The sequence below is a fragment of the Zonotrichia albicollis genome, chromosome 11 (genome assembly GCF_047830755.1).
Source record: "Zonotrichia albicollis isolate bZonAlb1 chromosome 11, bZonAlb1.hap1, whole genome shotgun sequence".
In the NCBI taxonomy this organism is placed as follows: Eukaryota; Metazoa; Chordata; class Aves; order Passeriformes; family Passerellidae; genus Zonotrichia; species Zonotrichia albicollis.
This window is the reverse complement of record NC_133829.1, coordinates 17,647,894-17,672,004: the sequence shown is the minus strand read 5'-3', so window position 1 is coordinate 17,672,004 and position 24,111 is coordinate 17,647,894. Positions and strand designations below refer to the sequence as shown.

At 49.7% G+C, this 24,111-nt stretch overlaps 1 protein-coding gene and 1 long non-coding RNA gene across 20 annotated transcripts in view; both read left to right on the top strand.

Annotated features, from left to right (window-relative positions):
• The window catches only part of LOC113459684 (uncharacterized), a 104,016-nt gene extending 81,216 nt beyond the window's left edge, over positions 1 to 22,800 (top strand). For 7 of the 11 annotated variants that reach the window (XR_012582184.1, XR_012582182.1, XR_012582180.1 and 4 more), the window contains one exon: positions 925 to 22,799. This is a non-coding gene — a long non-coding RNA (uncharacterized LOC113459684). Of the gene's footprint in view, positions 1 to 44 lie in introns of all 11 variants that reach the window. The other 4 variants (XR_012582183.1, XR_012582179.1, XR_012582185.1 and 1 more) reach the window with 3 other exon arrangements.
• Positions 22,801 to 23,346: 546 nt separating this feature from the next.
• Positions 23,347 to 24,111, top strand: part of NEO1 (neogenin 1) — a 185,162-nt gene continuing 184,397 nt past the window's right edge. For all 9 annotated transcript variants that reach the window (XM_074549631.1, XM_074549632.1, XM_074549634.1 and 6 more), the window contains exon 1: positions 23,347 to 23,734. In XM_074549631.1, coding sequence (XP_074405732.1) covers positions 23,362 to 23,734 — 373 coding nt within the window. In that variant the 5' untranslated portion in view covers positions 23,347 to 23,361. The remainder of the gene's footprint in view (positions 23,735 to 24,111) is intronic.

Below are 24,111 nucleotides of genomic sequence, written 5' to 3'. Positions count from 1 at the left end.
GTTTCTTATATTTATTTTTCCTTTCTGCTTTTTTTGCTTTGAAGTATCTGCCTGTGTTCTCAATGAAGAACAGCTGAGAGATCAGCAAAATGGCTTAAGAATTCAGCAGGCTGTGAGCTATTTGGATTGAAAACAGTGCCTGGGAGAGAGCTCTTCACACTGCCTTGCTAAACAATCTCCTCCTGTCACCAGCAGCGATTGCTGTCCTTTGTTTGTCACCTTCCCTCTGACTCTCGAGAGCCTTCGAGGGAACCAAGGAGGCTCCTTTTCTTTTTTCTTTGTTAAATTCCCCCAAGTCCTCGTTTAAAACCCACAGCACAGCCCTTATGGCCCATCTGCTGTTGTTTCAGGTTTTCTCCATGGCTTTGTTCACCATTAAGCAAACCCTGGATCCTTGGGAAACACAAGCAGGACCCGAGTGTCACCCTGAGCTGCAGCTCCTCCTCTGTGTCCTGCCAAAGAGGAGCTGCCCACAGGACACTCAGGCACAGATTCTGGAGTGTCTCTAAAGCCATTTTTGTTCAGAAATTCCTGTTGTTGTTGTTGTTGCTGCTGACCTCTCTGGGTTGTATCTTTTCCAAACATTTCTGACGTTTCTCACAGGGTAATCAGTGAATGTCACAGACAACAATTCTGCTGACTTCACTTTGGCTTCTGTTCCCCATTGGATGAGCTCCTCTCTTTGTGGGGGAATGCCTCCAGCCAAAAAGAGAGGAAAAAGCCCCCAGCCCCTGAGCTAAGTGGAAGCAGGCCCGAAGGGAAGCGCGTTCCTGCCGCAGTGCCTCTCGCTGGCTGGCTCCTGTTCCGTGCTTGGGGATGTGCCAGACTCCAGTGCCTCCGTGCTTTTGATTCCTGTTTATCCCCAGCAACATGATTGTCTATAATTATATATAATCTCCTCCTTGTTTACTCTTCTTCCTCCAGGTCTGAACGCAAGCTCGATGGCAACTCTCCGCTCCGGCTGCCAGGGCTGCAGCTCCAGCCGCTCCTCTCCGTCCTCCACCTTCTTTTTCCAAAGTAACAAAGCCATTGGATTTCCTCCCACCCCTTCCCTGCGCCTCCCCTCCCCCTCGCTGGCACCGGGGTTATTTATACAGAATGTGGAAACAATTTGCAGGAAAGTGAACAATGTAAGCGGGAGCGAGGGAAGGGAGGCGAGTTTGCAGTGCACGCTGAGAGCCCCAGCGGTGGAACGCTGCTTTTGGGGGAGCACGGGGAGCAGAATGTTTTCCTTTCTTCCTTCTCCCCTCTCCCACCATCTCCCTGAGCTCCTTCCATCCTGCTGGAGTCGAGGCCAAACCAGAGCAACGAGATCTGAGTGAGTTTTGGAGGCTGTTCGGGTTGGATCCCGCCCTGCACTGCAGCTCCGTGAGGCGGTATCTGTGTGCTTAATCCCCTCAGAGGTTCTGCTCTCGCATCATCCCTGCTCCTGGATTAGCATTAATGAACAGCATGTGTGCTCCAGAGTCCTGCTCCAGGCCCTGGAGCTGCAGCACTGCCTGGTGTTACACACAGCTAGTCCCAGGAACAGTTTGGCTCCAAGAGGACATTTCTGGGAGTGAACGAGGCAGGAACTTCTTGCAAAGTCTGATTTCAGTCTTTCTGCCCTCACCTGCTCAGCACTGCATTTCCAGGGCATCCCAGCACCTTGCTGGCTCCATTGGGAGTGTGTCTGTAAATCCAGCAGTTTCCCTGAGTGCTCTGGGCTGGGGAAGCTGAACCAGCACTCACTCAGCACCTCTGAGCAGTTCTGGGCTCTTCAGACCTTGCTCTGCACGGTGAAGTCCTCAAAGAGAGATAATCCAAACACACCCATCCTTTAGGAAAGGGCCATAGGCACTGCAGATGGAAGGGAATGTTGTCCTGGTTCCAGGTTGGAGCAGAGCAGCTGCCCTGGCCAGGGTGGGAGCCTCCTGCCCTCCAGGGAATCTCCTTTCCCAACAGCCTCCAGCCCTGGGACGGGATCTGTGCATTGTGCTGAGCTGGTAGGGCAGGGCCAGGGAGCTGCCAAGTGGGACAGTGTGTTCCTCCCTAGAGCAGGCAGATTCCTGGCTGAGAGCTGGTGCAGCTGATCCACTGAGCTCCAGTGGCACAGAGGGACAGTCAGAAGGAACCTCTGGTGGGCTTTTCCTTCCTGAGAATCCATCCTCTCCACTTCCCAGTTCTTCCTGCTCCTTCTCAGTCATTGTCCACACACACACAGTGTGAACTTCCCCTGGATGTTTGCTCTGGAACCGGCCATGTCTGCTCTCCCGTGTGCAAGGGCAGGTGGGTGTGCACAGGCTGGGCCTCCCAGAGCTCAGGGCACAGCAGAGCCTGTTCCAAATGCTGCTCCCTTTAGCCAGTCCTTGCCTGAGTTCCCATCTCCAGGAGTTAAGCCCAGGAAGGGCTGGAGCACAGACACTTTGGCCACTGATGTTCTCTGGTCAGGGCAGTTCAAGCTCTTTGCGTTCTCCTGATTCTCACTGACTCTGAGAAGGGTCCAGGAAAACAATTTCTGTTTTCCCTTCCAGTCCAGGCACCAGCATGGACTGGGAGCAGACAGAACCCAGGCCCAGCAGAGCTGGGGATCACTGCCTTCCACTGCAGCCACGCCGTGTGCAGGAGCACAGCATGAGCCACAGCCTGGCTGCTTCCCATCCCTGCTCCTGGCAGGAGCCCGCTGGTGTCTGAGCACCTGCCCAGGCTTGTTCCTCACTGTGCTTCCCTGCTGGCAAAGGCAGGGATAGGAGAGAGCCTGAATCCATCAGCCTCTGCAGAGAGCACCCCTCGTGCAGGCTCGGGCTCTGCTGCTCACAGGGGCCTCTGGGCAGACACAGCCATCTCCAGTCTCTCCCTGACTCCCAAGGGTCTCCCCTCTTCTCCTGGAGAGATGCAGCCTTGAGTTTCACTGCATGGAGAGCTCTCAACTCACTTTTGACAGGTTTGGGCAAAGTGGAGGCTTGAAGCTCCTACAGAGACTAAACTGCAGAGACCAGAGGGACCAAGGTAATTTCAGGGCAACAGCCATTGGAACACTTGTGCTTTTTCCCTTCTGGTTCTAAATGTTCAAATTCTCACCAAAACATAAGACAAACTCTCCTTGGAATGACTGTGCTGCTGAAAACATTTGGAATTTCCTCTTTCATCTGGTTCTTTCTTCTTTTTTTAAATTATTTTGAGGGTTCTTTAGATGAGAACAGATTTGCATTCCTCTCTCCCTGCTGCTCACTTCCCACCTGAAATCTTCGGCTGCTCTTTGCAGTTCCCAACACAATGGTGAGCGAAATCCTGAACAGAGCATTCAAACTTGAGGTGAGGAAAAGCAACAGCAGCAGATGGGCTTGTAAACAGCAGAGACCTGGCTCAGGCACAGAGGTCCTGGTGGAGCAGGAAGGAGCAGGAGGGTTGGTAAACACAGAGCAATTTCCATTTTCTGGGCTGAAATGTGGGGATCTGGGGAGGGGAGGGCGGTGCAGGAACAGCGGCTCTCCCGTTCTGGCACAGTCAGCTCTTCCCAGCAGCAGCTGTTCCTGTCAGAACTTGCAGCAAATGGGAGAAGATGGGAAAGTGGGGGACGTTTTCCAGCATCAGGGAATTTGTGGGTGATGAAAACAATTTTTCCAGCAGCCCTTTTGTACTAGTCTTGGTTTCTAAAGAGGTATCCTGCTGTTTTCTTCCCTTACCTTGAATTCCTTCTGAAAATCAGTCAGCAGAGTTGGGAGTAACTTCACCGATACAAAATTCCCAAAAGTTACCTGCAAGTTTGCAGCAGAACGGAGGAAAAAGAAACCCAGAGCAGAGTCCCCACAGGTGGAAGAAGAAAGCAGAATAAGGAGGCTCAGTTCCATGGTCTATTGAACCCAGAGGGATTCCTACAAACCACATGGCATCAAAGAAATGAGGAATGAAAACCAACATGGAACAAGGGAGAAGCCCAAAACTCCCACAGCCCAGTGAGGCTCCAGGAAGGATGGAGAGGCTTTAACAGCCCCTTAATGTGAGTGGGCTGGCCATGAGCAGCCTCTCCACCTTGTTCTGTCAGGAGAAATCCTGAGTCATGGCATGGGTGTTCTTGCCTTGGACAGGGAGAATCTGCGCGTCCTGTGGAGTCCAGGAGTCACAGAAACTGAGACTGATGAAAGATGGTTCTGGGCTGGGACTCTGGAGAGGTTTGTGCTTGATCCAGGGTTGAAGGGCTGTTGTTTCTGTTTTTCTTGGGGATTGAGCAGGGAGAGGTTACTGAGTCCCTGAACCTTAATGTAACATGATTAGAATCTGGAACAGACTCCAAAACAGACATTTAGGGACTACTAAATGTACAAAGCAGCTTGGATATCTGTCACCAGAGTTTATCCAGTTCTGGAAAAAGCCTCTGAAATGGGCAGTGCTTTAACAAAGTGCAGATGTCTGGGGACTCAAAATGCAAGGAAAAATTATGAGGAGGAAGAGATAACACTTTCTCCATTTCTTAGAGAGGAAGAAAATGCCAGAAAGTTATTAATTTTATTCCCAGGACTGTGGTAGCTGGACAAGGATCCAAGGTTAAAGTGATCCCCATGACCTGACACTTGCAGAACAAGTGGGCTCCCTGCATCCTGACACGAGGAGTTCTAGGGAGATCTGTAATCCCCAGTAATAACCTCACAGGTTAATTGGTGTCTGGAAATGAGTTTATTAGGTAGGTGGGCTAGAGGGGGTTTAATTACGTGTTTAGATCAGCGTTGCTTCAAGCATTAATTTTGCCTGGGAAAGGAAGGTGCAATGTCAGGAGCAACACTTTCACTCTGCTTAGATTGAGCCAGGGGGGCTGGAGAGAGCCCCTGGACTGTTGAGGAGGATGGGAATGAGCTCTGAGTTAAAGCATCTCTTTGTTGTTTTGGGCCAAAATTCGTGTAAGGCCCAGTTCCCTGAGAATGGCACTCAGCAGTTTTTGGACAGTCAGGCTGTCAGAAGGAATCCCTCTGAAATACACATTAGATTTCTTTTTCTGGGTTTTATTTCTCTTTTCTGCTTTGTGTCATATTCTCCTCATGGCTTTCCAGAACAGAGTTACTCTTCCACTTGTTCCCTTTTGCCTCCTGCTGAGTCAATTCCTTTCTTTTCCAACATTATTTGTACTGTAGTCACTCCCAGAATCTGGGAAATCATCCTCAGAAGTCTCCCCATCTCCTGAGCTTACTGCCAACTCTCCCACTAAAGCTTTGAATTCTTTGTTACAAAGAAGAATAAAAGGCCAGCAAAGTGCACCTCGACACCCATTCAGGTGCCATTACCCTGTAATTCTTTAAAAACTCCGTGTGCATTTATAGTCACTGGGAAGTGCTGGACTGGGAAGCCTCAGGACTAAATTGGTGTTAGCACATGAAAGAGAGCCAGTCCTGCTTGGGCAGCAGGCTCTGGGCAGCTTTGGGCACCAGCTTGCCTGGTGGGCTTGGGACAATAATTCCCTGCCTGTGCCCCTGCTGGCAGTGCCCAGATATTGATATCTCATGCCTGCTGGGATGAGGACACAGCCTGTCCCCAGCCCTGGAGCTGCAGCAGAGCCTGAGCTGGGCAGGGATCACAAACAGGGATGAGAGGAATGCCCAGGCAGCAGGACAAGGCTCCCAGACACGCTGCCCTGTGAGCATCCTGGAACCCTGGGTGCTGCAAACTGGCTCTGTTCCCAGCCCTTGGCTTCTCTCTGCCAGCCAGCAAAGGGTTCAGCACTTCCAAATGCAGCAGAGAGGTGAACTGGCAGCTTCCCAGTTCCACTGGGAAATGGGAAATCACCAAACTCACTCTGCAAACTCAAGCTGAGCCTGATCGGACCCTCCATCCTGCCTGCAGCTGTGCCACCTCCCCACAGGGGAAAAGCCCCTTGTGTTTCTGAGCCATCCCATCCCATCCCATCCCATCCCATCCCATCCCATCCCATCCCATCCCATCCCATCCCATCCCATCCCATCCCATCCCATCCCATCCCATCCCATCCCATCCCACTCTGCTCCAGCCTGCTCCAGTTTGCCGGCAGAGAAATCCATTTTCTCCTCCCTTGTTTGAGGAGCTGCAGACACATCCCTTGGCTTTCCCTCTTCTCTGCAGGCTTTTCCAGAGCCCTTTCCTCCCGTTGTTTGCTCGTTCCCTGCACTCCATCCCATCTTTTGCCTCCCTCCCTGCTTGGATACAGCATCTCGCTGGTCCTGCCTCACACTCTGAGCAGGGGTATTAGATGGATTCCCCATAGAGTATAAATTGAATGGAGAGAAGTGGCTGGTTTCCCAGCAATAATTTATCTGATTAAAAAAATACTCCCCAAACTCCCCCTCCTCTGCCAGTCCTACACCCCCTCCAAAAAGCACCACTGGCATCAGGGCTGCTGTTTGAACTGTGTGATTCCAATTGCTGGAAGAGGGATTTAGATGGGAAAATAACTGGCAAAGGATGGTTCTCAAGGGATTTTCAGTGCTGAAATTTGGCACCTGGGTTGTGTGGGGAAGGCAGAGAGTAAATAACTGTGAGTCAGGTACCTGGGTGATTTGTACCTTTGCCCCCACGTGCCCAGCGCCGGATGCACACACGGTGCTCCCACACGTGTCTGCCCAGCACACACCCTGCACAGCAAGCTGCTCCTGCTGCTCCCTCTCTCGCTTTTCTTCTCTTACCTCAGGGCTGGCTCCAAATAAAAGGAGGAATCTGCCTCACAAAGGGCATGTCACCCAAAAGAAGGAATCTGCCTCACAAAGGGCATGTCACCTAAAAGAAGGAATGTGCCTCACAAAGTGCCTGTTGCCTTGTTTGTTACTTCCATGGGCTTCGTTCCTTCCAAACCATTTTCTTCTCTGACATTCCTGTTGTAATTATGGGATGGAAGAGCCACCCCAAGGCCCCTCTCGGGCAGTGGGTTTGGCTGGTGCCTGTTCCTGTGGGGTGCCGGGCAGGTATTTGCAGGTATTTACACCCCAGAGCACCCGGATTTACAGCAGGGGCTCCCGGTGCTGTCAGGGCAGCGCTGCTGCTGCCACCCGAGTGTCTGCAAACCTTCCCAGGGCTGCTGGACATCGCTCTGCTCACGGCTCATCCTGGCCGCTGGGTGGAACGGGAACGGGCCCTGCTGGAGCTTTTCAGCCCCGAGCACCCTCAGGCCAGGGCTCAGGTTTCCTGCGTTTGACAGGAGGGCTGCTCAGATGAAACCTCTCTCTGCTCCTTCTGGAGGATTTACACTGCCACAAGTCCTCATTTTTTCCAGATGTTTTACCTAATAAATCAAGGAGTCTCATCAGAGGATTGGGATCCAAAAGCTGTTACCATGACTTCAAAGGCACAGGCTGGAGTGGAAAGAAGTGGTGCAGACATTTTATACCACTCTGTATGATCATGAAAATACACTCTGCTCCCAGGATTTTTTTGCTGTGGATACAAGAACTCCAGCCATGATTAAATAAAATGGTGCTGTGCTCCCTCAGCCAACCTTTGCTGAAAATGGAGCTGCAGGAGCCTCAGGCTGTGGGGCTGGCAGGAACCAGGCTGGGGCTGGTCCTGAGAGGGCCTGAGCTCTGCCAGCCCCTGTCCAAAATCCTGCAGCATTAACTCAGGGCTGAACTCACTCCATCTTTTCAGATCAATATTCAACTGCATATTTTCTCCCAGTGCTGGTTTAGGCAATTCCCACATAAAGGAATCAGATGTTCATCTTCTTCAGATGTTGGGAGAGAAAAAGATAAAAAAGAGTTACATGGCTGTAAAATGTGATTGTGACTATTCAAACCAGTTTGTTCCTTGATCAGGAATGTAACATTTTTATTTTTTTTCACTGTAGTGAAGGCTTTTTACAGTGTCTACATGGTGTCATTTTCTTTTGCTGTTCCATTTCTAAAGATAACTGTGTTTGGAGAAGCTGTTACGTGTTTCTGTCACTCCATAGCACAGGGTGCTGCAGGAGACAGAATGAAGAAAAGCAGCTGAAGAAAGGAAAGCTGATCCTGTGGCTTGTGCTGCCTCAGGATTCTGGGATGCAAATAAGTTGTCACTTAACAACAGTGGGAACTGTAGCACTTGGAGCTCTGGGGAAATCCTGTGCACCCCCAGTAGGCACTGTAGTTGTGTAAAACACACTTAGGACATTAATTCACTGTATTTTGTCTGTTTTATGTGTCCCAGGCAGTGGGGAGCAAGAGGGCATTTGGTTCTGCAGGATGTTTAACCACATCTGAAAGCCTCACCATGGAAGTTCAGGAAGAGGTGATGTCCCACTGCAGCCAGGTGGAAAGGGAGCACCAGGTGCAGATCTCCTGTGTTCTGATGTATGTTCAGACCGAAAAATAACCTCATCTAAGTACTAATATTCAAATAACAGTCACTACAAATCCATTTGCTCCTGCCACAGACTTCAGAAAAATTGCTGCTTGTCTTCCCTCCCCCACGAGGCTGAGTCCCAGCACCCCAGATTGTCGTGACTGCCTGGGATTGGTGACATCTCCAGTGAAATGTGTTGGAGCATCAAAACAGAGTGGGAGAAGCACAGCCTGGCTCTGGGAGCCAAAAATAGGTACTATCAGTTCTGAGCTGAAGCCTCCCTTCTCCTTCCCCACCCAGCCCTGCCTCCCTGGCACGTGCAGCACATAATCATGGTGTTCCCATCAGACCAAAGGAAAACCACATCCCTAAAGCAAGCAGGGCATGAAGTCGTGGTCGTGCTTTGGAGGCAGAGAACGTTAGGACATGGATTCTAAATTAGGGAACATCAGTGGTGATGGTTTGCAGATTTTCTGTGGGGAATGGGTGTAGAAAGGAGCATGGCTCATCTCCTGCAGTGCCATGTGGAAAAGCATCAGAGGTGCACCATAAAATGGGGAGCTTGAATGCCCTTCATTGCACAGTTGCTCAAATCCTTGTAATTGAATGAGTGATGAATGTAGCACGCTGGATTTCTCCCTGGATCCTTTCCTTTATTCTGTGACTGTGAATCTCAGTCATGCTTTCACCTGTTTTTTTTAAGTCTGTCCATTGCAGTATTTGTCCGCTTCTGCCAAACCCTAAAAGCTCCATTTCATTTAAAAAAAGAGATCATTTGGGAAGGGTGAAGTTTGATTCACAAAGATAATGCTCTTTGAAGGTGTCTGCTCCTTTGGCAGTGACTGATTCAAAGCAGTTCCATTTGAGAATGTCTGTTCTGCTGCTCCCAAGGCCATGCAGGGAGGAGGGATTGTGAGAGGCCGTATAAATCAGGGGCTGTTACAGGGATGTCAAACACAACTGCACCACGGGGTGCTAATGGTGAGCAGGTGAGGAGTCAGAGCAAGTCAGAACCAAAGAAGAAAAGCCACAAAGCTCCTGTGTCTGGTTCTTGATGCTTCCCAAAAGTGCAGTGTCTGCACACTGCTGTCTGTCCTGGGAAAAGCGCAGGCTGCTCCTCTGATCCGTATCACGATTTCAAAGTGCTCCAGTAATTGGATGAGTAGGTTTGGTGGGAACATCTTTGGTTCTCAATTCTCCCATCAGGAAAGATCTAAACGAAGCTATGTGAGCACACCTCTAGCTTAGGCCGTTTTCCCATGTCAGTCCTCTGGATTTGTGCTCACCGAGGCAGTGGTGACCAGGCCACTGGACACACAGCAAAGGGCCTGTTGCATTAAACTTCTATTGGAGTGGAGGAAGAAAATTTATAATCTTCGTGCATGCAAACAGGAGTTTCCTCCTTTTCCAGCAGCAGTTAAATCCCAAAGCTCTGACTCCAGTGAGTTCCTGAGTGCTGGAGTAAGAATTAATTTGGGATCTTGGTGTGCAGCTTTTGGAGAAGGGGCCAATGCTTGTGCTTTCCCCCTCCTCAATCCCACGAGCATTTCCAGAGGTTCCAGCTGGCTCTTCCCATGCAGACTCAGGCTGTGTGATGGACCCTGAGGTTTGTGGGCACAGAGCAAGGGGGATGCCATGGGGGAACAGTTTTCTCTCCCACAATGATGGTGTGATCTTCACAACTTCCCAAACGCCTGTTAGTCCAGGAGAGGAGCTGAGCTTGAACCAAAACGAAGCTGTTAGAGCTTTAAACCAGGCCATGAGACTGCCTTTGTACAGAAGGACCTGAGGCTGGAGGAAGGTTTCAGGGGAGGGTTGTGAGCCAGGATGGTGGATGACCACGAGTCCGTTGGACAGGCTGTGCCTGTGCATGTCCCTGCGAGCACATTCCACCGTGGTTTCTGCACCAGTTTTGGTTATTTCTCAATATTCCCACTAATATTTTGTGTATTTATCTTGGCTGTGGGGAATTTCAGCAGTCAAAGTGCTGACTCTGATGTCCTTCTGGGACATTGGCTTGGGACAACCCAAAAGTTTTGTGTGGGCCTGCAAAAAATGTTCTGCCCACTGGTCTCCAATCCCAAGAACATTCCTGTTTTCTCTGCAGATCCTTATGCACAGCACTGATATAAAGATTGCATTTGTGTAGAGGAGTAACCCAACAATTACAAATATTACTTATTTTCCAGGACTGTGGGTCACTAGAATGATGGGACAGGAAAGACTGAGGTGCAGCTGGGTAACTCCAAATCCCTCCCAGTGGGGTTTGGTTTCCCTTCCAAATCAGGCCAAGCAGAGCCTGCTCCTCCTCCTCAGTCAAGGGAGTGTGTGAGGAAGTGGGAGCTGAGAGAAAGGGGAATGTTGGCTGTTGTCCTCTGGAAGGTTTTAAGGATCTTTAGCTTCCATACAGAAAGAGGCTCCTTCTGGAACCAAGAGAGCTCCTCACTTGAGGAACAAAATCAAGGTCAGCTGCAGCCCTCGAGCCCAAGATTTACCATTCTCAAGCATCTCACATCTCTCTGGACCCCAGGGTTAGATATTGGGAAGGAATTCCTCCCTGTGAGGGTAGGCAGGCCCTGGCACAGGTGCCCAGAGCAGCTGTGGCTGCCCCTGCATCCCTGGCAGTGCCCAAGGCCAGGCTGGACAGGCTTGGAGCACCCTGGGACAGTGGAAGGTGTCCCTGCCCATGGCAGGGAGTGGAATGAGATGAACTTTAATGTCCCTTCCAACCCAAACCATTCTGGGATTCTGTGAATCCTCCCAGTGCCCTCAGGCTGACCCTGTTATTTGATTTCCTCTTTCCCTTTACTTTAGTTGAAAAATGAAGATTTTTTTTGTGCTGTACCTTCCACTCTGGCTCTTGAAAAGTTTAGCAGTGACACTGGGGATCACCATGGAAGTATTGCTGCTCTCCACTGGAAAAACAAGGGACATCTAAGGCTGCATCCAAGCAGAGTCTGAAGTGAAATGTACACAAAATTTAGGCATCTTAGTCCAAAATCATGATCCTGGAAAACCTGCTCTTGGCTTTCCCTGCTGCAGGAGCTGCCTGTGCAAGGCAGGCTCTTCACCCTCAGTGTTTAACTTCTTCCTCTGCCATCTCCAAGCCCTTGAAGGGATGTCTTCCCACACAGACCTTTCCTGCTGACGAGACTGACTGGTATTTCTCCCTAAAACACTTGGATCAAAATGGTCTCAGTCTGGTGGCAGAGGGCAGGAGCTGCTTCTGCTGGGCTGCCCATGTGTCCCATGGCTGGAGTCCCCAAAGCCAGCTTGTGTCTCTTTACCTGCTCTTGAAAAGGCCAAATGACCACAAGCACCCTGTCCAGGAAATATCCCATGCTCAAGGCCAGCCCTGGAACTCCTCCTAAAGCTCCTTTGAGGGCCCTTGCTCTGCACCTCTTGGGAACAAGGAGGATTCCCATGATTTATCAACATCTCCTGCCCAGGGGTTTGTGTGTTAACTGAGTGGCATCATCACCTCGTGTCAGTTTGGGGCACCAGGGAGGCCCCAACCACACTGCAAACAGGGCAGGGGGCACAGATGCAGCTGAGCAATTTGGGGTTAAACAGCCTCAGTTATTTGGGGAATTCAATCCTGGCAGCCAGAGCAGTAAAGACAGAGAGGTGTCACTTCAGGGTGCTCAGAGTGGGATGGGGAGAGCAAAACTACACCCAGCTAAGTCTGTAAGTCAAGACTAAACTGTCTCCAATTGCAGCCAGGTGAAACACTTGAGTAGACAGTCTGCAAGTGCTTTACAAAAAGTGGAAAGCAAAAGCTTTTTGCACAAGCATTAATCTTGGTGTCTCCCTGGGGTCAGCTGGGAGTGCAAGGAGAGAATTCAGCGCAGTCAGCACCGGGCTGTAAAGATCTATGTCCAGCTTTGCATTTCATTGTTTATCTGGGCTATTAATTAGCTCCTTTCAGCTTCCCTGGGAAGATCTGTGTGCTAGGGCTCCTGAACACTCATAAAGATCTCTCATTGATTGCTTGGGCAGCTAAATTGGGTCGACACTTCTCCACTCAGAGGTGTCTTAACTTTGCATCCTTTTCTGCTGGGCAGGAATACTGGGGATGACTTCAACCTTCTCAGAACCCTCTTGTACACATTGCTTTCCCAATTCCATCCTAGGTATGGCATTTCCATTACAAAGGATCTGTATTGTTGAGCTCTGCTGGTCTGGGTCTTTCAATAGCTGATCAGAGCTTCTGGTCATGTGCTTGTGCTCTTTTCCCTGAGAACAAAACATCCTCTGCACAGATCCTGGACTATCAAAGCCCCCAGAACAGTTCAAGTGCCAAACACAACCCCAACAGCAGCCTGAGAAATGATGTCTCCCAGTGGGGCTGTTGAATATGCACAAACGTATGGTCTGTGTTCCAGCGTGCCTGTCAGAGCCCTGCTGCTGCCTCCAGCAGAGAAAAATATTTGTCATAGGCCATTTCCCCCCAAACTTTACTGCTTGCAGGAAATAGAGAATGTTCTTTTCCAACATATTTATTTGTATTTCACTGTAATCACAAAGGGTTGTGTTTTCCCCCTTTCTCTGGTGACCCAGCAGGGTCCACTGCTGGCAGTTCTGTCATTATCTCTCACTGAGCTCTGAGCTTTTCACCCTTTCCTCTGGTGTCAGCTGCACTCCAGGTAACAATTCCATACAGGAGATGAGCTTTAAGGTGGGTGTTTTCCTTTCAGATTTACTGAAAATTCCATACAGGAGATGAGCTTTAAGGTGGGTGTTCTCATTTCAGATTTACTGAAAATTCCATACAGGAGATGAGCTTTAAGGTGGGTGTTCTCATTTCAGATTTACTGAGCACCCTGTGCAGGTTTTCCTGTTTTTTAAAACCCCCATTCTCCTGTTCAGGTACGTGGGGAAGGTGTTCTGATGTGAACAAGGCTTTCCAACACAACTGTAAATGCTGCTAGTTTTAACCACCATCTCTTTTACTGTCTGTGTTTTCCCATACATTGAACAAGGGAGCTCTTTGGTCAGAGGGAAATCCTCATTGTGGGAGTGACTTAGAGCAGGGTCACTGCTCAATCCCCAAAGTCTGTGTGTAGCTTTTTGTTGGGGTTAATTAAGTTCCCAGAAGTTTCTAAGTTGGTGTACAACTTGAATATCTTTATATTGATATCTTTATATCTTTATATTGATATCTTCATATCATGAATATCTTTATGAATAACTTATCTTTGTGGTTTGGACCCTCCTGCTGCAGTGTCACCCCACCCAGGGATTTTGTGCATGTTCCAGGCTGTGTTGGCATTCTCACATTCTTGATCACAGAATCCCAGAAGTGTTTAGGTTAGAAGGGACCTTTAAGACCACCTTGCTCCACCTCCTGCCATGTGTGGGAGCACCTTCCACTCGCTGTCCACCCTGGCCTTGGACACTTCCAGGGATGGGGCAGCCACAGCTGCTCTGAGCAACCCCTGCCAGGGCCTCAGCACCAAACAGCCAAGAATTTCTTCCCAATATCCCATCCAAACCTACCCTTTGGTGTCAGTTTTAGGTGAAGAGCAAGATATCTTACCTTAGTCACATTTAATGGGACGGGCATCATTCACTTGTCTCAACTGAGAATGAGTGAAACCTTTCATATGTCAGAGCCACCTGTAGCCAGGAACAAGACCAAGTTCTTCCTCTCCCTGGTGTGGAAGCTGCTCACAGCAAGCTCAGTGCCCTTGTGTCTGAGTTCCCACTGCTCCCTGGCTCTTCAGGAGCCTTCTGGAGGCACCACTCCCCAGGCACTGCTGCATTTGCCTGAAATTGGATGCAGAACCTAAAAAAAAAAGAGAGAGAGAATAAGATAACAGGAGTGGTTTTGAGTTTTTTCTTCCTGATGTCTTTCACTGGTACTATTTACAGCTTTCTTTTTAAGCTGAACATAATTCATGAACTCTGCTCTTTAGAAAAAACAACAAGACACGTTAACAGCAGTAGTAGCAATAAACACAAAAACAAATGTCAGTCACGCCATTCCTTGTGCTCCCCTGTGCTGCCTTCTCCAAAGGCAGCGGTTCCCAGAATGTCCTGGCAGCCTGGATACCACAATGACAGCCCAGAAGGAGCAGCTGATCCAGGAAAACGCTGGACTCCCATCAGGAAACACAAACCCAACAGATCATGGACTGAGCAGCAGCGTGGAGGGGGGTGAGAGGCAGATTGCAGCCCTTTGGGACTGGGAAAACAGGAGATTTGTGAGAAAGCTTTTCTCCCTCTTGTCAAATCTCTGTTATTTGTTACCTGCCTCAGAGGGCTCAGGGCTGAAAAATACCATTGCTTTGCTTCATGGAATCTAAATGTCCACATGATACAGACATAAAGCTCAATTCCTGCTCAGCCCTCACCAAAGGGTTTTGGTCACGGAAGGAGCCTTTTTGAGAAATTGATTTTTGTTGAATACCTACACTTCTGTGCTGTCAGACACTTCTGATAACAACTTCTGATAGCCTGAACATTTTTCTTGACCAGTTCCCCACTTTTAGCAATATAAGTTTGTTCCAAGCATCTGAATTCTCTCCAGTTTTTGGCAGTGATGCTTTTTAGCTGAATTCCTCTGGGAATGTGAAGGCATCTTGCTTGTGCACAAAATGTCCACTGCCTGTGTAGCATAAGAGCATTTTCCTCCCAGATTCCCCTGCCAGCACGTGCCTTCACTATGGGAGGGGGAGGAAATGCATTTCAACTTTTGGTCCTTCTAAGAGCATCCCTTAAAAAATGTGTATTAGAGCAGAGGGAGCAGGTGGAGCAACATTTACCCTGTGGTGGTTTCTGGTCACAGGGAACCGGGATCAGCACCTTCACCTCTTCTTGGGGCGGTGCTGTTCAAACCCCACTGATCCCTCATGGATTCAACTCCCCACCTTTCATTTCCTGCTGCTCCCTCTGCCCCAATCAGTGTCTCTGAAGGCCTTGGTGTCTCACTTGGACACAGAGTCCCACAGTGACCTCTCAGACATATTTCATATTTCCCAGAATCAATAAGTTCCGCTGCAGTTCAGGAACAGTCGATGAGTCCCGTCAGGTTCCCTTAGGAGGAACAGAGGAGCAGCCTAAGGATGACATTTCTTAGGGAACTGCCACCCAGGCATATTTATTGTTTCAAGTCCTCTGACTTCAGGGCTCAGGCAGGGCCTGCAGCCTGTAGCACTCATGTAATTTGATTTTAGACCTGCCACTGAGGTGCTGAGGGAATAACAGCAGTGGTAGAAGCCCTGGGTGACAGCAGACCCAGCAATCCTGACGTGCAGTGCCCAGACCTGTCAGGGAGATCTGAGGGCTCACAGCTCCATCACCCCTGTCCCACATCCCATCAGAGCCCCTGGTTTGCTCTCCTGGCTTTGATCACCAGCCCCCTGGGATGAGCATGGAAAGGTGGGGGAAAGGTGGCGTTTTTGCAGAAGTATTGCCCTCAAGGGATGTTTAAACAACAACAAAAAAAAGTGAAATGAATGTCTGTGAGAAGTGTCAGATTGGAGCTTGAGGAGCCAGACTTCACCTGTCTGAAGGCTGCCCTCATTCTCCCTGCCAGAGCTCTCATACAGCACCATTCCCTGGCACAAAGTGTGTTCCTTTTCCTTTTCCTTTTCCTTTTCCTTTTCCTTTTCCTTTTCCTTTTCCTTTTCCTTTTCCTTTTCCTTTTCCTTTTCCTTTTCCTTTTCCTTTTCCTCTTCCTTTTCCTCTTCCTTTTCCTTTTCCTTTTCCTTTTCCTCTTCCTCTTCCTCTTCCTCTTCCTTTTCCTTTTCCTTTTCCTTTTCCTTTTCCTTTTCCTTTTCCTTTTCCTTTTCCTTTTCCTTTTCCTTTTCCTTTTCCTTTTCCTTTTCCTTTTCCTTTTCCTTTTCCTTTTCCTTTTCCTTTTCCTTCTCCCACATTGCTCAGTCCTGTACCTGAGAAAGAGTCAGACTGTGCTGATGGGGTAAGAGGTTGCATTGGTAACACCAGGGAGGAATGTTGGCAAATTCACCCTGGTTTTAGAGACGCTTAAGAATTGCAAGAAGTTAGAATGATTTTAAAATAAAATGTATGCAGAATGAGTGAATAACTCTTCTTTTAAACCAGGAGCTGCTGGGAACAGAAGCTTGTTTCTCTCCTTAGCAAATCAGGGCTGCACCCTGCTATTGCTCTCTGGGAAGGGACCTCCATGCTCTCCTCTGGCAGCTGCATCACCAAGGCCTTGTCCAGAGTTTTGCAGCATTCCCAGGTGCTGCAGCACAACCTTTCCTGGCAGGAAGGTGATTTGGGAAGCACCATGATCACAGTGTACAGGTCCTGTGGCAAAAGAATCTGCCAGGGCTCCAGGCATCCTTCTGTGGCACACTATGAGCTTGGCATGGAAGCCCTTTGTAAACCAGGTCTGTTGTGAAAAGTTGAATTTTACAACTGTTCCAGTTTTTCCCTTTGTCAGATAATGTGGTAAAAATGAAGTCCAATATTTTCTCCATGAAAAATCCATTTTATTTATAGGAAATTCCTTCATAGCATTTGAAAGGGTGGTGAGGTTTGTCTGAGCATTCCAGCTGGAGAAACCAAACCCAAAACTGTGACTTTAAAGGGCTGTCTGAGAGTGCATGAACAAGATTATTACAGCAAACAGGACTCTGTCCCTGTCCCAACCTATTGTCCAATGTCTTTATTCCTTCCTGTTTCTGTGGTTCAGTGTCCCTGTCTTCACTACATCACAGCACTGACTGATTTGAATTGTTGAATTAGTTTTGAATTGTTGAATTAGTGGACTGAGGTAATTTTGCTCTTATTTACTCTTCCATCACAAGGTTCTGATAGAACTCTGTGCCTCCAGTTCTGCCATTTAAAGCAGAGGGACACTTCAGCCACCATGTCCAAGCAATGACTCCTGGAATCATTGCTTCTGTATATTCAGTTTTAACATGTAAAATCACAGTCTGAGATACAGAGCAAAAGGAAGGACACTGTGGGAGTTGTGGGTGTTGACACACAAGCCAAGTCTGTTTGGTGTCAGGTTTTATGTGTGGACTTGCTCATGTAACTCTGGCTGATCTGTTTGTATCTCTCACAGACAATGAGGCCTTTTATTTCCAGTTCCAGGAAACACATGTGATTCCAGCTGTATGACCCAGCACCTCAGCTGACCCTTTCAGGTGTCACACAGAAAGGGCCGGGCTGTGCTGCTGCTGGTTCCTGCCATGGGCAGAGGTGAGGTTTGTGAGGTGTGCTGGGATCCCCAGGAGTGATGGGCTGTGTTTTCCAGGCATCCTCTGCTGTTGTTCTAATGTTATTTCTTTGATTTCCCAAGCCCAGAGGCAAATGACCATTTCTGTGTGCTGAGCATCAATTCTTTCCCTTTTGTTCTTCTCCTTTCTCCACAGTTTTTCTCTCACTTTGAATTCTCTCAGTCTCACTTCCCCTGGCACAGGAGAAAAGGTGGTGGTGTTTACAGAGCAGGAGCACTGGGACTCAGGAGATGTGAAAGGTGGCCCTGCTGCTCTACCTCCAACAGCTCTCCATGGTTCTGACCTCCTGTCAGGATAACCTGCACTAAAACCCCTCTGCCTGTTCCTGTGTGATCCTACAGTGTCTAACACAACCTCAGGGAAGACCTTTAGGCACTCCCATTATATGAATGAGAACAAGATTGTTGGTGTCAGTAATTAACATTCTTGTGGGATTATTGGAAAAGCTTTGGGATAAACACCACCTGGAATCCTTGCCTGGCTTATGTGGTTTTTAAGAAGCAGAGGAGACTGATCTTGCTCACACGAGAGGGCCTGGACCATCTGTCTCCTCTCTCACTGGATGTGCAGAGTCTGTCAGGCCAAAGATGAGTTGTTGCAGCTCAGGGAAAAGTGGGACATGGAAAAGTGAGGGGATGGTCAGTGTGTCCCCAGTAATGATCTCATCTGAGAGCAAGGACTGATGACAACCACCAAAACAGGAAAACACAGTCCCTGTGAGCACCTGTGGCACAGTGTCAGGCCATGACAGGCTTCCAGAGATGAAATCTCACCCTACTGACATGGATGACAAAAATCCCATAGACTGCAGTAACATCAGCCTCTCCCCTTAGGTGTAATCTGCATTTCTCTCCTTCTGGATGCCCAGAGATCCATATCCCACATCATTATGCACTTCCTGATAACACATTTCCTTTTCTTTCAAATTGCTGATTGGATTCCAGTAAGCCCTGCCTTTTGGATTCTAGGTTCTCTCCATCTACCTCTGAAAACCCTAAATAAACAAACATTGGATCAGCAGCTCCCTTGCTCAGCAGGGGAAGCCTTTAAAAGCATTTTACACCAACTGCCCTGTTTGTGTTTCAGCCTCTGTCAACCTGGCACTCAGGGAGCTCCACCTTCCTCTCAGCCTTCTCAGGGAACTCACCTCAGTGATTGGAAGGTCTGCTTCCATTTATGGCCCTCCCTGATTCCAGTGAGGAGCTGGAACTCCTCATGACCTCAGGAATGACAGAAGTACATGCTGGGGATGGAGGGTTTCTGGCATACGACCTGCTAACCTAGAATTTGCTTGGCAAAGTCCAGAGGATGACTTTTAACCTCAGAGCAGTTTGCAAAACCACATCTGTGAGCAATAAATGTAAAAAATAAATGAAAAAATAAATCTAGCTCCTATTGAAGGATGAAAGACAGCACACCTTGCTAGGCACTGCTGCTGGAATCAGGATGGAGATTGGGAATAATTGGACAGGCCATGTGCCAGATGTTGTCCATGAATGGAGCCAATGCCTCACACAAGGGAGGCAGCACAGCAGGTTAAACTGAAGGTATCTCACAGCTCTAAGTCTTAAACTTAACGAGCCACGTCTTTATTTGTGCTGCAGCCCCTTCTTATCCCAAATTGCCTTTACCAGCTGCCAGAGGATGCCTGGTAACAGCAAATTCTCTGGATAACAATAAATTGGTGTAACGATTGAGTGTCACCTCACATCCTGCTAAGCAATAGAGAAATCACGATGAGAAAAATAGGCACGAGCAGAGTGGCACTGAACAGTGCAATCCTAATTCCATCACCCTTCTTGTGGGCCACAGATAACCCAGAGCAATTTGCAGCCGCTCTGAAGCGGCTCCAAGTCTCAGCAGGAGTTGGGAAAGCTCCGAGCAGCCTCGGGACTGAGGAGTCGCACAGATCAGGGGAGTTGTTGTTCCATAACCTTGCCTCTGCACCAAAACCAGGGGGCTGCTTTGGAATGGGAAGCACTCCAAGCAAAACACGAAATTTTAATCACTGAAATGAGGGTCCTCCTCTGGCTCCCTCTCTGGAGAATAGTCTGTCTCTGGTGATCGTGCACAGACTCCCAAAGAAGGGAAATTTTGGATTTAAATCTCGACGTCAGCGTGTGAATGACAGTGTTAAATCTTGGCTGTAAGGCTGAGATATCTCCAAGAGGAGAAAAACACTTTTTCCACTTAAGTGGCTGAGGTAGAGGAGGTAAATATATTGTCTCCCACTATTAAAGGGCGAGGAAATCATTTATGCATGTGTGTTACACCTTTGCACCTAACAGTGGAGTTCTTTTTTAAATTCAAGAGTCTAAAAGTTTAGAAATACCAACATAAAGGTGGCCTATTCAACTGTAATTTGTCCCTTCCATGCATTTGCATTATGATACAGTATTTAATTATAATTAGATCACACGCTGTTCTTTCAACAGGTTCCTGGCCTCACTCATTGTACAGAATAGACTGTGCTCACTAAGTAATAATTTTATTTTCTCCTTGCTGTTCACTGTGTGGCCTGTGCTTTATTTACAGCAGACTATTCAAATATTGTTCTGAAGACAGATTTATTCATTTCCTCCCGAGCTTTTCCATGGGACTCATCACTATGGTATCCAAGTGCTTCACAAACTCTAATTCATTTTCTCAACACTGTAGCGAGAACTGGTGTTGCCCTTATTTGACAGGCGAGGAACTTGGGTGTACAGACAGAATAGTAAAAAATATCTTTTCATTTCAGAGATCCAATTAGAAATACTCAATGGCCTGATTTTGTCAGAAAATAGAACACGGCCACCATCTAATTGAGTCAGAAGTTGTAGAAATTCTCAGTTATTGCAGATTTATCTGCAAGACTTCTTCATTTCTGCAAGTCAGGCTTCAAAATGTGAGCCCAGGCACCTGGGCAGTGCTGACTGCACAATCAGTGCAGCGCTGGGCAGGCCTGTTTAGGGAGGTCTGTGCTTTGCAACCCACAGACTCCAGAGGCTAAAAATCCTTTCTGGGAGCAGCACTCACCTGCCCCACCCACAGTGCTGTGCTTGCTTGCCCAGCAGTTCCTCACAAGGTGCATAAAATACCCACATCTGATTTTTGCAGTAAATGAGGTGGAAGTTGTTGGGGCACTTGCCTGGGTTCCCTGACCTTGGTTCAGTGTCTGAGCCTGGCATATCCTTGCGCATTGGTTGCCTTTATCCTGGTGTTTGATAACTGGGGAGTGTGTTAAAGTGCAGCCTTGAGTACTGTTGCTTTATTGAATATGTGCTTCTTTCCCATGTAGAGATAACCCCAGTAATGTAATCCTGAGCTGACATCGATGCAGGCCATCAGCAATGTGGAAATTTCCCTCTGTGATGAGGGATGCCATGGCTGGCACAAGCTGCAGCACTCCAGGGGGGTGAGGTACATTGTCAGTGTATTCAGGTACTGCTGACTGCTTTCCAGGTGGTCTGCAGTCCCATTCCCAAATCCTCACCTTTCTGCTCTGCCTCCCTGCCCCAGTTTCTGTCATTCCCATTACTACATCACTATCCCAGTGAATTCCCTCTTCCCACAGGCCCTGTTGCATCCCACACCCAGCCTCAGGGTCCTTTTCCCAGCTCTTCCATCTGATCCCCTCTGCCCAGCAAGCTCTCCCTCAAACCCTGTCCAGAGCACAGGGACAGCTCCCAGTCCTGCCAGGCTGCATGTCCTCCTCCCAGCAATTTCTCCCATTTCCACTCTGGTTTAAAGCCTTCTCCCAGCCTGCCTTCCAGACTGCTTCTTAGGAGCTTTGCTTTATCCCTCCCTCCAGGCAGACCTGTTTTTCCTTCTGGCTGCTCATTCCCTTTCACCACCCTGGAGAACCTGTCTCTCTCCAGAGCCTCTGTGCCTGCCAACTTACCTGTCCCAGCCCCAGTTCCTGTCCCCACTGTGTGTTTTTCAAGGAGCTTCCTGCTCTGTGTTTCCCAAGAAGACTGGAAGGACAGGTCTGCCCTTCCTACCTGCAGACATGGCATGGTCCAGAGCAGGCAGGAACTGGAGCTGCAGGTCCAGCCCTGATCCCACAGCCCTGGGCTGTGCTGAGGATGGAGCTGCTGGGGAGTGGGAGCACCAGGAAGCTCCTGCCAAGAACCAGCAGGATTTCAGGAGGGTTTTCATAGCAGGGTTCGAGGCAGCACCTCTGACAAAGTGACCACTCTCATTTTCAGGCTAGAAAATCCCTGACAGAAGGAACAGAAGGAGAAATGTTTATAATTTAACCCAAGGTATGAACTTCAGATGCCTAAATTTCAGCACAGTGGTTAGTCTGGCCCTATTAAATGCGACTGAGGGCAGGATTTTATGATGGGAATTGCTAACCAGCTTTAATAGGAGTTACACTACCAGTCCTGCCTTTTAATCACCGCTTCCATTTTCAGGATAAATTGCAGCTGGTTGCTGGTAATCCTTGTGGCATATCAGATAGCAGCATAGCTCGGCAAGGGTAAGCTGGAGAAACCCAAACATCCTTCTGAGGAGGTAATTATTCCATTGTGAAAATGCCCCGGGATATTTTTAGTGGCCAAACCCCCTGTTTCCTGACAGAAACATAAAATAATGAAGCAAGCTTCACAAGGAGAGACGCCTCAGACACCTGTATTAGCTGGTGCTTTGCAGTCACGTCAGCGTTTAATTCACTGTGTGCATCCCTGTATGGCAGAATCCACACCTGCGTTTGGGGCACTGAGCACTCTGCCAGCCTCTGCCTCGCACAAAACCCTCTCCATAAACAAATCTGCAAATCCTGCTGGATCAAGAAGAATTTCACGGGAATATAGAACTGCCTGCAACAAGAGGGACACCCTTGCCACACACACCGAGGTTATCAAGGGAAACTTTTCTTAACAGGAGTCTCACAACCAGCGTAAAAGCCTGGATTTTTGGAACAAAAAATTTAAAATTCGTTGTTAAATGTTTTGCAACGTGTTTTGCAGGGGATGTACCCATGTTTCATGTCCTGCGGGTCTGGCTCTCTCCTGGTTACCTCCAGCCCCAGTCCCATGTAATTTATGTCCTGAATGAGACGATTCAATTAGTCAATAATAAAATAAGCAAGGACATCGTGTGCATTGTAAAAATATAATTTAGTGGGAAACAAGCTGAGATGGAAAAAATATCAGGGTACACTCCATATGATTAATGAAGGAGGAATGTATATTTATAGTTTTTATTGTGTCCTTTCTAAGGACTGGATGTGGCAGTAGGGCTGGAACGGGCTGGTAACGATGCGGCATTCCAGTGATTTGGATTTGAATGGCAAATGCTGTATAAAACTAATTACCCCCAGGAGGATGAAAATACATCGCATTTGCCTTTTCGGAGCATGTCTGGCCTTTTCTTCACGTTATTTATCTTTGAGAAGCATGTTTACTGGGAGAGGCGGCATCCCGAACAGAGCAGCAGAGTAGCTCCCAAAGAAAACAAGTTTCCGCAAGTTATTTTTCTGCATTTAGCTCGATTTCGGGTTTCTGGGCGGCTCTGGATCGCTGGTAACCAGCACCATGGCAGAGCAGGGCTCCCTCTTCCCACACCCTCCGGCTCGCCACATAGCGGGGATACCCGGATTGGTGCCGAACCGTCTGGTTTTCCATGTTTTTACGTGTGGAAAACGCGCAGGTCTCGCACTCATGCTGGGCTGGTTCAGGAGAGGGGAAAACATGGATTTATTGCCTTAAACCCCACGAACTTTAGGCACCGAACGCCGAAGGGGAAGGGGGGGGGGTGGGGGGCACAGCGTCGCCCCTCAGGAGAGGGCGGCGGCCCCGCCCCCCCCGCGCGCGCACGCGCAGGCGCGGTGGCGCGCCCGGGGGGCGGGCGCGCGCACACCTGGCGCGGGGGTCGGGGGCGGGAGGGGAGGAGCGCGCGCATGCGCGAGGCGGGGGCGGGCGGGAGGCGGCGCGCGCCCCGCGGGGTCCGTGTGAGGGAGGGACGGAGCGAGCGAGCGGCGGAGCCCGGCCCGCGATGGAGTGAGGGAGGGAGCGCGGCCGCTCCGCCCGCCCGCCCGCCGCTCTCCCTCCGCCGCCTCCGCGCAACCCGCCCGGTAGGGAAGGAAGGCAGGAGGAGCCCCCCGGGGGAGGGGCTGGCGCTGGGTGCAGCCCGGCTGCCGGGCGCGGGGAGTGGAGCGATGGCGGCGCGGAGAGCCCGGCGGCTCCTCGGCTCCTTGTGCATCGCCCTTCTCTTCGCGCAGTCCGCGCCGACCGTCGCCGCGGCGCGGAGCGGCTCCCGGAGCCTCCTGACGGGTAAGAGCGCGGCGAGACCCCGGCGGCGGCGGGCGCGGAGCTGTGAGGGGGCGCGGAGGGGTCCGGGGGGCGGCGGGGCCCGGGGCGGCCCCGGCAGGGCGAGCGGTGCCGAGGGGCTGAGCCCGCTCCGCTCCCCCCGTGCGGGCACCAGCAGGGGCCACTGCGAGCCTCGGGGAGCGGCGGCGGTGCCTCCCCGCGAACAAGGGACATCTGGAGCCCCGTCTGCGGGGGATTGAACGCTTCACCCACCTGTGCTCCCGGCTCGCTGGTACCGGGGAGGAGAGCCAGGCACACCTGAGGGGAATCAGCCTTGCACCTCACCGGTGAGGGGAGAAGGGCACACCTGAGGGGGATCAGCCTTGCACCTCACCGGTGAG